General features: G+C 30.9%; 1 protein-coding gene across 1 annotated transcript; it reads left to right on the top strand.

Annotated features, from left to right (window-relative positions):
• Positions 1 to 2,210: 2,210 nt before the first annotated feature.
• Positions 2,211 to 8,647, top strand: LOC134263483 (uncharacterized). The gene is made up of 5 exons (XM_062745834.1): positions 2,211 to 2,332; positions 7,018 to 7,200; positions 7,407 to 7,680; positions 7,774 to 7,864; positions 8,081 to 8,647. The coding sequence occupies exons 1-5, from the start codon at positions 2,288 to 2,290 to the stop codon at positions 8,634 to 8,636; spliced, it is 1,149 nt and encodes a 382-aa protein (XP_062601818.1). The 5' UTR covers positions 2,211 to 2,287; the 3' UTR covers positions 8,637 to 8,647.
• The last annotated feature ends 3,999 nt before the right edge of the window (positions 8,648 to 12,646 follow it).

Here is a 12,646-nt window from a genome sequence, read left to right as displayed (position 1 = left end):
TAGACAAAAACTGATAAAGCATAGACAATTATTTTGCTTCACAATACATCCTTAATATAAATGTTTATGTATATTTGATTGATTTCAGTGACAATAATAATTTTCTGGAACGAATAATCATCATAGAAGGACGTTGATATCTTCAAAATTCAGATCAGATGTGTACCATTTTTCCTAAAGTGATAGTGTACTGGACACCTCACCCACCTTCCCAGCCTTGATGAATGTCAATTTTTATCAATATTTATTTCCCATGACATATTTAATATATTATTTCATGGATAATTTGCTTGAAATTCTTTTAGATCTTAGCAATATTTTGTCTGATACATTCGTTTTAACAAAAATAATTTTTAAAAGCAATTTTATGTCTTATAAATGTCTTAATTAATTTCTGAAAAGTCCTAATCGAGCTAAATGCATCGACTGTACCTAGCGGAAGGGGGAAAAGCAGTGTCTTTTGTCCAGAAATAATGCATGAATATGCGTCTTTTCATTTCTAAAATAACGGATTCATAATTATATTAATATGTTAAAATTGCCTTCACTTTTCTGTATAAAGAAAAGTTAATTACAATTGCCATGGGAACATTTCGTAGTAATTGCCGAAAACGCTCACAACTTTAACCTTACAAAACTTTGCCAAATAATATTTTTTTCATTATCTAAAGTTCTTTGTAAACTACAGTTGCGGATACAGGAATTTAATAACGGGGAAGGGGTCTTATATATTGAAGACAGGGTGTCTGGAGCTGCGTTGAAGCCCCACGGGGGTTGAGGGCACAATCCGGGTTGGGTTCGGGGAACGAATTACTACTAATATAAATGTGTTTCCCACTTTATTTTAGAAAACCAATCATGACCTTGCAGGAATTTAAGAATACATAGGTACATGTTTGGCAGTAAAATAATATTTCGGAATAACTCGTACCATACATGTAGACCTTCATGTTTGTGTTTAATGCTAGTGACAAAAAAATAAAATAAAAATAAAGCATTATATACTAAACTGTACAAAACTGAAGTTAAATGCTTGTTTTACTAATTACAAACATTTTTTTTAAATCAAACGGGAGTGGGGGGACGCCTGGCGCATCGGCCCTTGATCCGCCTTTGAATTGCATGTTTATAGTTTAAACCTGTCTTGAAAACACTGATGTCAACAATCTGATCAGCATGATAAACGTGTAACCTAAATCATACTCAAGAAAGCTGTATGATAATTTTCAATAGATCGTCTTAAAAAAAAAGATTTTTTTTCTTGAACAGTAAAGTCAATATCATGTCCATTATGAAGGAGACGCTCGTTTTAATTAGAGGTACATGCATAAATGTAAATTAATCCTCTGAACCATACTAACTTATGTCGTTATAACTGTTTTTCACTGCATTTATTGATTGGAAATTTTTCATATTAATTCTTTTAATATGGAAGACTAAAGAATGTGGATGTTCAATATGATGGCTCATTATGACGTCATGTTTTTCAATATATTGCGTCATTAAATTACATGTAATGTCCCTTGGTAAATTTTATGGAGAAAAGTTTATGTGGTTTTCATAACATAGAGATACAGACTTAAATAATATTTTTTTGTAAAAGTATAGATTAGATAATAACACTTTTAGATTCAAACTTAAACAATTAATTTCTTTATATGTATAGACTTTATTATGGAGGAAAAATAACATATATCCGAAAAAGAAATATTTTCAACTGCAATTTTTCGTAAAAAACGAACGTGGCCGCACTTTTGTACAGTAATTTTTTTTTCTTTCATATTAGAAACCAAAGTATACTTGTTCTTTCTGCGAAGTTTTGCATATATATTCGAATGCGGCCACGTCGAAATTTAGACTTGAAGAGGAGGAAAAAGTCCAAAATAGGTGAATTCCGGAATATTAGACCGGTTTTGAACGTTATATACACAAAAGGTCACGTGAGTTAAGGAAAATGTTGATACCAATTTTTCACAAAGGGGGACCTTAGCAATAAATTGACACAGTTCAAAATATGCTATCGTGCGTTTAATTTTTGCCGATTTTACAGGGCCGCCTCAGAATACATACCGTACCCAGTTCTTTAGCTTTTTTTAGGTGAACTTCTATAAATTGTCCAAAAATAAACCAAAATGTCAATTCTTTATTCCCATAGTAGAAATATATTTTTAAAAATATTTCACACTCTGTTACTAAAGGTCTTGCAATTGGAGAAGAAGAAAAAGACTTTTTTCATCAATGTCAGCTATGTACGTACGTTAATGGTACTTACAGATATTGTACCCTCATGGGATGCAAAGAAACAGAAAAGGTCTCCTTGATCTGTGTGCAGGTAAATTTCATTAAAGCAAATGGTTGATTCCAATATCTGAAAATTGAGGTGGCAATCTTATACAAAATTGTCATTCGATTATCAATCGATTTTAGCAGGTAAGATACAAATTTGAAGTTTTTTTTTATTTCAAATCTCTCTAAAATATCCCGACTTATATGTAGCTATTAAAATATTATTTACATTTTTAAAAAAAAATTATTTTGTCTCCTAATTAATGAAACAACGAATTTTGGACGCGTTTAAGGACAGATGATACAAACAATTTTTATTTCTTTGGAAGAGACTTAATATCATGTCAAAAGTTTAGAAAAGTGGATAATTCTAGGAATTTTTCTTCCAAGAGGTGAAAAATGAAGTAGCCTTGGAAAATATAGTAATATAGTAATATTTCAATAAAAATCAAATATAGACAAATTACACTCAGTAAAGGTTTACAAATGAACACAAATTTTAGAATATGTTATCTTGGTGCTAAAAGTGTAATATAAACTTAAGAAAATTATACCAAGCCAGGTAAATTTTATGAGAAAAAGCAAAATGAGAAATCAGCAATATTATATAGGCTGATTTTTACCATTTTGCTTTTCCTGATAAAATTCATCTGGCTTTGTATATTTTTCTAAAGTTTATATTACATTTTTAGCACCAATGAAACATATTCTTTTTTTTTTTCATCTGTAAACCTTTACTTAGTCTGTTTTGTCCATATTTGTAATTTATTGAAATATTACTGATATGTCCAAAGTCTTTTTTTTCATTTTCCAGTTCTTAGGAGAAAAAACTCTAAGAATTATCAACTTTTCTAACTTGTGACATGATATTAAGTCTCCTCCAAAGAAAAAAAAATGTTTTTGTCATCTGTTCTTTAATTGCCACATACTTGAACTCTCACATAGTAAATTTTATTCTACATATCGAAGAAAAGTTGAAATTGTGTTGTTTATTAATCAACAAAATTAAGTTTAGAAACCTGCTATTTTTAAGCCAAACAAACTCACAAGCATTGTATATCCGTGCTTAATGATGAGTGCAGAATTTAAGAAATCTAACAAACCCACTGACGTAAATTAATTTTAAAAGGACACGAGTTCTGTTAATTGTTACAGCTTATGTTTCATCAGGTTTGTACAATTTGTTACTCTGAACACATCACTGAGCACGAACTGACAATACCAGTGTGTCATTTTTGCTTTCTCACATTTAAACTCTGAGTTGTTATACGCCCGAATCGATAGATTCGGAGCGTATATTCAAGGTATCACACCGGTAATTGTTTTCAATATATAATTCTATATAGAATAAAAAAAATCGTTAAAAATCATTTATTTGTTTACATGAAAAAATATTTAGTACATGTAGGAGGTGTTAAACATTTCCAGTCACATTAGCTGACACCAAAAAACAGGGTACTTACACTGCATTTTCGGACTTTTTCCATCTGCAAACAGGGCTACCCTCAAATCCACGTGTTTTCATTGTGTTTATAAGCACCTCGAGTGCATCACAGGAAGTAGCCTCCTATGCCCTAAAAAAAAGTTCCTGTCAAAAACCTTTATTTATTCGCAAAGTACATAATATTTACTAGGCACAGGTACCAAAGCTGTAAAAATGGCTTGGAAGAAAATAGAAAAAAGTCTCAAAAGAAAAGAAAATTAATTTTATATATATGGACCTACATTTGACTAAGTTCATTTTGATTGGTCAAGTACCGGTGTGATACCTATATTGTTTTCGTCCTGTTTATCTGTTTGTCTGTCTGTTTGACTGTTTGACTGTCTGTTGTCAATTTTAACCTTCGCCATAACTTTTGAACCGTGTGAGATTGAGAGTTCTTATTTTGTATGCATACATGTACTCCACTAATTCTAACACTTTCAACTGACACCAAGGACAATGACCTTGTGGCCTTGGCTGTGATCTCTATGATAAAAATATAGTATTTTCGAACTTTGGGCATTACTTTTGAACCTTACGAGATAGAGTCTTTATAATTTGTATGCATATTCCATAACTAGATGCTTACAAATTAAACCGAAGACAATAACTGTGTGACCTTGACTGTGAAAACAGAAAACAGAAGAATTACATTAGATGACAAATTAAAGTCCTTGGGGAATTTAAGTCAAATCTTTTGATACGTTTTTTTTTTTCAATTTAAAATGTCCATTGTCAAGAAAATGCTTCTAAATCAATTATAACATAATATATGTTTCTGAAAATGGAAACTAGAAGGCATAACTGCATAGTTCTGATCATTTAAAAAAACTACCACGCATTGAGAATTAGTCATTTTAACAAATATTAAATAAATTTCTCGGACTAGCTTAGCTTAAAAAAAGGAACTAGAGAAACTCTATTTCTATTTTTTCCAGAAAATAAATTACCAGTGAAATTGGGAGAAATGTTGATTATAATGTTGTTATTATAAATACACTCCCAATTGACTTCAAAATACATTTTTAACACTTAATAAAATGATATGAATTTAACTTTTGTTCTCAATTCCAGTCAAATAAGGACGACACACATCATATCAAATAGATGAAAATATTAATTAGTTTTCAATTCATGCCTGAATAATCCTTACATAGATATTATGCCTAGTATATATATATATATGTTTAAAATTCTGTTTTCGTTTAAGAAAAAATACCTTGAGTAAAAATATTTATTGTTACTGAAAATAATTACAAACACGGCAAATGCACGCAGAGGATTCTTGCGTGATTATTAATCTTGAATAAAAGAAAAAAAATAAAATAAAAGATATACACTATAATTATATACTTGGTCATTGAATATTAACTAGGGTCGTGGTTCCGTAAATCAAAAATAAGAAATGCTATAAGGAAGAGAAGGTTATGTACAAGAAGAATTATCTGTCTATTCACTTTCAATCTTATTCTATTCTCATATTATTGGATTTTGAACACCTCAGTGCTTCTCAGTATGTCCTCAGTAGCCTCAGAAAAAACCTCAGTATCACTCAGTATCAGCTCCGTTCCCTCAGAAGCACCTCAGTGCCCCTCAGTACTTCAACAGTATCAACAGTGCAAACCTCAGTGCTCCTCAGTAGCACAACAGGATGCACAGTCAAAACCTCAGTTCATCTCAGGAATACCTCAGAATCTCAGTAGTAGCCTCAGTACCACTCAGGGTTTTCTCAGTACAACTCAGTACTTCCTCAGGGTTTTGTTGGATTCTCAGGGTCTTTTTAATACAGTAGTATATACGCTAAAAATTGCTTTTTTCGAACTTATTTGCCGCCGGGCGCACAGTGTTTCACAAATTCATCTTGTTGAATTATATTTTTGACAAATGTTTCATTAATAGACAACAAATTATTTTTTTTTTCATTCATGTTGATTAAAAATATCCAATTTCAATTCACAAGCCGAAAAAAGATATAAAATATAAAGATACAAAAAATTTATGACATATCCCACAAATTTATTTCATTGCCACCGTCATTATTACATGTACTAAGTAATATCCAATACACAAAGTATAAAGATAACGAGCTGTAATCAAGTTTAAAAGTACATTTGAAAGGAATGCATGATTGTATTGATGTTTCAGTATATCATGAATTTGTTTTGCTGCATTTGTATCGTAATTCAAATACTTAAATACTGTATTAAGAAGATTATTACATATATTTCAGAAAAAAGTATGCTATTCAATCTTTTCAATGACCACAATTTTTGATAAAAATGATATAAATAATTTTACCATGATTTTCAAATCATTTAAAAGAATATATTATTAACACACATCTACATGTGTAAATAACATATGAACATTTAAAAATCAAGTAATAATGAAATGTTTTTACAATGCAATTATATTGAAATAATTTCAATCAAAGTATGAATTTCGAGTAACAATATAATTATAATATCCTTAGGTTTTTTTTTTGGGGGGGGGAGGGGGGGGGAGGGGCATTATATATCACAATGGCAATAATTGTTCCTACCATCCAACCAATACAGATCAAGGGCAAGGAAAATACTGATATTTAAAAAAATATCACAGAAGTTAGAACAGGTACACAGTACCAATAGAGATGGGATAAGCATTTAATGACTAGTCACATCTGCCATTAACTCTTAGACTTGATCTTGCAAATGCAAAAAAAAAAAAAAAATCTGTCGACTGTTTAGTTGCATTCAAACACGTGAAACGAAAACATGTTTTCAAGTTCGTTTTAAGAATAAATGAAAATAGTTGCATCTATATCATACATTGACAAATTTGGATGTTTACCTGTTGAGGACAGATGATATAATCGAAAAATGGATGCCTGGCTTGGTATCTATTTTAAGGCTTAATTTCATTGAAAATTATGCAAATAATAACTTTCTACAATGTAAAGAAACTGATGTAAATCTTCTATGATGTTCAAAATTCTACATCTCTGAAACAGTCCTTATTTATCCTTAAAAGTATTTTTCACTTCAAATCCCATTTTTGTTAAAAAAAAAAATTGAATTAAGAAATAACTGTCAAATTTTTCGATTTCATTATTTGTCAATCAATCAGTTTGCGCGAAAATTTGAATAAACGCAGATACAATCAGTTGAACATGAAACATGAAAAAAACCCAGCAAATACAATCTTAGAGTTTTTCATTAATTTTGATTGTATATGATGGTATGTGTTCTGCAAAATATTGTAAACAGATGGATCAAGACACAGAAAGTGAATCAACTTCCGGGTCAACAGCTATGGTACGTACATCAACAGTTGATTCTAGCCCAGAAAAATCGAAACTTACATCAGATTCAACACAGTCAGTTCAAACCATAATACAAGCAACAGAAAGAGCATTTACGGGAAAACAAAACACAACAACTGATTCTATGGTAGGTAACTTTTTTCTACTTAAACAGACATTGTCAATATAAAACTACAATGCCTATTACAACCAACATCATTGTCATTAGCGAGTTGTAGATTAGATTATAAGCTAAATTTAGCAATTCACTCATTTACAGCGTGAATAATTCCTAAGCCTTAAAAAAATTATAGTGTTTTTTTTTATATGAGCATGTGTCTTGTTTATAAACAGATGGATCAATACAAAGATAAAAAATCGTCATCGCTGCCAACAGATATGGTTCGTACATCAATTATGCAAGACAAATCACAACCAACATCAAAATCAACACAGACTTCAACAACTCAGAGCATGAAAGTAACATCTGAAAGTTCATCTTCTGGAAAACCAAACACTACAACCGTCTCTATGACATATTCTTTAACTAATACAACAGACATTATAGAAACCATAACGCCAATTCCAACAAGAGAGAGAACAACTCTAGTAGGAATGCATTCAAATGGTAACTTGGCAGATATAAGCAAAGATTACATGATTTAAATTTTGTCTTTTTAATACGTTTATGATTTTAAAAGAAAATGTTAAATATTAAAAGATAACGATGAGGCATCTAAAACCACTATTCCCATTTCCATTGCTGCTGTTATTGGGGGAATTTTCCTGGTCCTTATTTTCATATATTTGTGGTGAGTAAACAGAAATCTCTTCTTAGAACATTTAAGAATTTTAATTTTATAAATTTCATATTATTCGTTATATGTTTGAATTTTATTATAAATGCATATTTTGAATAAAAATAATATTTAATATATATTCCCAGTAACTTTTTTGTTGTTTATTTTTTTTCCTGCATTACTTTATACCTAGTACATTCTTTTTATTTCTTCATATTATATTTCTAGCTATTGGAAGAAGAGACACCAAACCGGCATACAGACAAAGAAATCAAAACACGAACAAATAAAAGTTTCCAATGTTGCAGGGATTGTTAACGCCGCTTATTTTACAATAGAACTGAAGGAACAGGGAATTATATCATCAGATATGGAAGAAAAAATAGAAAATCTGTACACACAAGCCGATAATGAAACATATCACCATCTTCGAGAAAAAGATTCGAGTAAAAAGAAATTTGATAATGAATGTAATTATGACACAACAAAGAACGCCATAGAAAAGACGGAGAAATATATTCATTACAGTGAAGGTACATATGATCGTCTTGGAGATAAAAGATGTAATACAATTGCAGATGATACATATCATCATGCATGTACAGTACAAAAGGATAGGTCCGATTATGACGTCACAGAAGTAAGGAAAAAGTATATACTTGACAGTCCCTATAATCATTTCGAAATTATCCCAAATGAAAATGACACCGAACAGGACATGATCAGCAACCTATCTGAGACACAGAATGAAGAGCATACTTATTTTATACTTGAACAAGACTAAAAAATAATAAAAAAAAACTACGTTCTTTGGATGTTGTTTACACATTTGTATTTGCTTTGAAACAAATCGTTTTAACAGTCTTTTTGTTCTTTTTAACAGTCTTTTTGTTCTTTCATTTGTAACAACAAAAAAAAAATAACGTACATGAATCTAATACTTTTCTTAATTTAACAAAATATATAATTAATGGTATTAAAAGGATGACTTAAATAAAGTAATCTTTTTACCGTATCCCTCATGTTTCAGTGGGTATTAATAATTTGACTATATTTCACTTCTATTCCTTACTGTCAATGTTATTACTTTATAGTATTTAGTACACCGTTTCGATAATCCACTTATCTTTGTGTTGAAATGTTTTGTTACGAAAAGAATAAATAAAGTAAAGCTTTAATAAAAATTTTTTCTTAAAAAAAAGTATAAATAAAATTGGATATGTTTTTCAAAATCAACTATGGTAAGCAATTAAAATCTTAAATATGTATTTTTCGATTTAAGCAAGAGTTATTAACCATTTTTCGCCATTTTGGAGATCAACAAGCATACTTGATTTCTTTATGATACGACCTATTTAAACTTATTATGCAAGGCAATGGTTAACAAAGCCTTCTGTTTTCCTACTGTTATCATTTTAATTAATTTTGACCAACTCTAGTTCTGTTCTACGTTTTTTTTTCTGGTTGTGATACATACTAAATATTTAATAAATAATTTCATTTTAGTGAATCTTACCAAGATACCACTTCCTTCCTTTAAATTAGCTCTGATAACTTGACCAGATGACTTTTTTGTTTACGTTCGAAATTGAACGGTCGTATTCAGAATGTTTCGGGCATACTCGTATACGCAATGCAAACTCAGCTTTCAATAAACCTTCAAGATACTGAAAGCTAAATTTCTCTAGATTTTTGGTAGTATTTTACTATAGACTATTTACCAGCTATGTTATAAATGTAATTACACAAAATGTCGGATCGCCGGACAGCAGGATCCACTACACCCAAAACCGTTTTAGCAAGTAGCATGCTTGGATGGTCATAATCATGCTATCGACACACCAACAAATTAACAAATACATATCTCATATTTTAAAATGTTCTATTTAAAAGTGTTTTTTTAATCAACAGTCAACGATATATTTTCACACTTTTCATGAATTTGTCAATGTGTCTTCATCTAACACCTCCTTCACCAATAAAATCACCACTGTGATGGGATATAAGACTAAGGATTCTTGTCACTGTTAGTAAAGTTCATGATGTCTGAAATTATAAAACTTAATAGGAAGAAACCGTAACAAGTCCGTGTAATTTAAAATTGGGGGTATTTTCAACAGGACTGACCGAATTTATCAACTATCTGCTAGTTACAAGCGTAGACTGAAAAGGGAATGCGGATGTTGTATAATTTTAGTATAAAATGAGATGCCTTGAAATTCCCTATTCAAATTTCCGGATCATGTCAGCTTGACACACAAAATTGTTAACTACGTAACAATTTTTGATTTACACAATGTATAAATTATTGAAAACCATGGTCCTGAAGCAGGAATATCAACAGTCTCCTTTAACCTCATCATATCGTAGTTTTATGGTTGATAAATTGATCCTTTCATTCTACAAAATTTATCAGTCATTCAATTACCGATACCTCATGTCCAGGCAGGCGTTGGCACGATAAAGAACCATAAATGCTCAATGACCTTAAAGAATGAATTCAGTTTAAAATTTGAAGCCCTTCATCGGTGTATCTTGAGCTCACTATATCATTGAGAAACCGTTGAATTGACCTTCAAAAATGCAATCAATCAATCAACCTTGTCCCCCACTCCCTTTCTTGATTTGTTTTAGTAAAGAAGGTTATTTGTTGGAATTCCCATTGGCACCAATTGCGCTCCGTTATTAACAGACTTATTTTTATATTCATATGAAGCAGAATATATGCAAAATCTTATGCGTGAAAAGAAGAAAACACTTGCTGTGGCCTTCAACTCGACATTTAGATATATCCATGACGTATTGTCAATTAACAATGCTAATTTCCATTCCTACGTCGATACGATATATCCTATTGAGCTTGAGATAAAAGATACCACAAAGTCTGACGCCTCTGTTTTATACTTGGATGTTTTAAAGAAAAGACGTTGATGGTACTCTAACAACCAATCTAAATGATAAACATGATGACTTAACTTTTCTATCGTCAACTTCCCTTACTTATGCAGCAATATACCTTCATTTTCTGCATACGGAGTATTTACATGTGTATCTCAGTTGATTCGATACGTAAAAGCATACTCTATGTATGAACAACTTCTAAATCGAGGTAAATTATTGATAAGCAAGTTGATGACACAAGAACATCAGCAAGCAGTCTCGTTTAAAGTCATTACTGTAAATCACTATTTGTTCGCGAGAACTTTATTTTCGCGTAATTACGTGAGACAATGTGCTCGCGAAAATTTCATACTCGCGTTTAATAGTATTCCTTAACATTATATAGAGCAATGACCACAGTTCGTGAAAATTTTGTCTAGCTAATAAAGAGTCAATAACTATCTCGCAAAAATAAGGTGTCGGAAAATTAAGCGATCTACAGTATATCGTAAGTTTCTATGGTCTATACAATGACCTTGTCAACAGATACAATTTATCATTGAGTCAAATGCTGATGGGAGTTTTTCATACTAATTGTTAGACCAGTATTTATAGTTACACTGAATGAACGACGGATTTTCCCGTTTTTTCCAATTACGACAAGGAGAACACGGCGGATGTGACCGATCAGCATGGGACGATCACTTTTCCATGGCACCTGATCCCACCTCTATTGTTTCGAAGGTCCGTGGTTGCTTTGCTCATAATTTGTATTGCTTTCTGGACTTTGAGATAGAATACTAGTACTGTTCGCTATCTCCATAGCTTTCTTAAATAATGATTAAGGAAGGGTATACTGAGTCTCCAATTTTCCGATTAAATTACGTCTGAATAAATCAAACATAAAAAAAAAACTTTTGGGATCATTTGAAATTTGATCTTTGTGTTACGTGTAAATTTAATTAAATTGAATAGAGATGTAGTGATATTTTTACTCTACGTTTTTTTTTTCCAATATGATTGGAAAAAAATAAATGTGTTATTGTCATCATTCATTTCTACCGAAATTGCAGTTTACTGATTCCGACTTTGCATGCAGCTGATCTCAATTTATTGAAAAGTTGACAAAAAATATTTGATGAGAGATATAACTTCATATTAGAAAAATATAATTTAAACCGATCCGATAATTCATTCTGCAAATTCCTTAATCAGTCGTTTTATTCACATCTTGCATCCATACCAAATTTCGAACACTTTGAATGTCTCAAAATTTCACTTGTTTTCTTTCCCATGATTCGAAAAAAGGTTTTTAAAAAGTAATTTCCGGCCTAAATAAGGTTTTGACCACAGTTATTTCATTTATGCCTTCCTGTTTCATCGTGACCGAAATGTTTTGCTCAGTAATTGCTCATTTACCCTATAATGAAGTAGCAAAAAGACACAACACAAGACTGTATTTAAAAGTTTACTCAAATTGAGATAAAAAATTTTAAAATCATAAAACGTGTAAAATACATACATGTAAAATCCAAAACTATGATATAAGATTACATAATCAACTATAACTAAAAAGACAACAAAAAATCATGCAAAAACCTTTCAAGGTAACATACACATAATCTCCATAATGCAAAAATACAAAGTTAGCTTGGCCTTGTAAGGGGTCAACATCCCACCAAGAAAGAAGGCACTTTCCTACCCCATCGAGGCCAAGCATTGGCAAAAAATCAAATACATGAAATATAAAAACAAAGGAGACAAGAATTTATATCCTCCAGATCTGATATCAGTATATACAAAATGTATCCTATTTCATTGATCTTTTATAGATCTCATGCACATGCAAACACGATAAAACACCCAGTCCAGTTCAAAATACCCATAATGTAGAGCAGGGCTCTCAAAGATCAT

The sequence above is a fragment of the Saccostrea cucullata genome, unplaced genomic scaffold, assembly GCF_032062105.1.
Source record: "Saccostrea cucullata isolate Sc308-1 unplaced genomic scaffold, CSIRO_AGI_Scuc_v1 ctg335, whole genome shotgun sequence".
Taxonomy (NCBI): Eukaryota; Metazoa; Mollusca; class Bivalvia; order Ostreida; family Ostreidae; genus Saccostrea; species Saccostrea cuccullata.
This window is presented reverse-complemented; position numbering and strand designations above follow the sequence as displayed.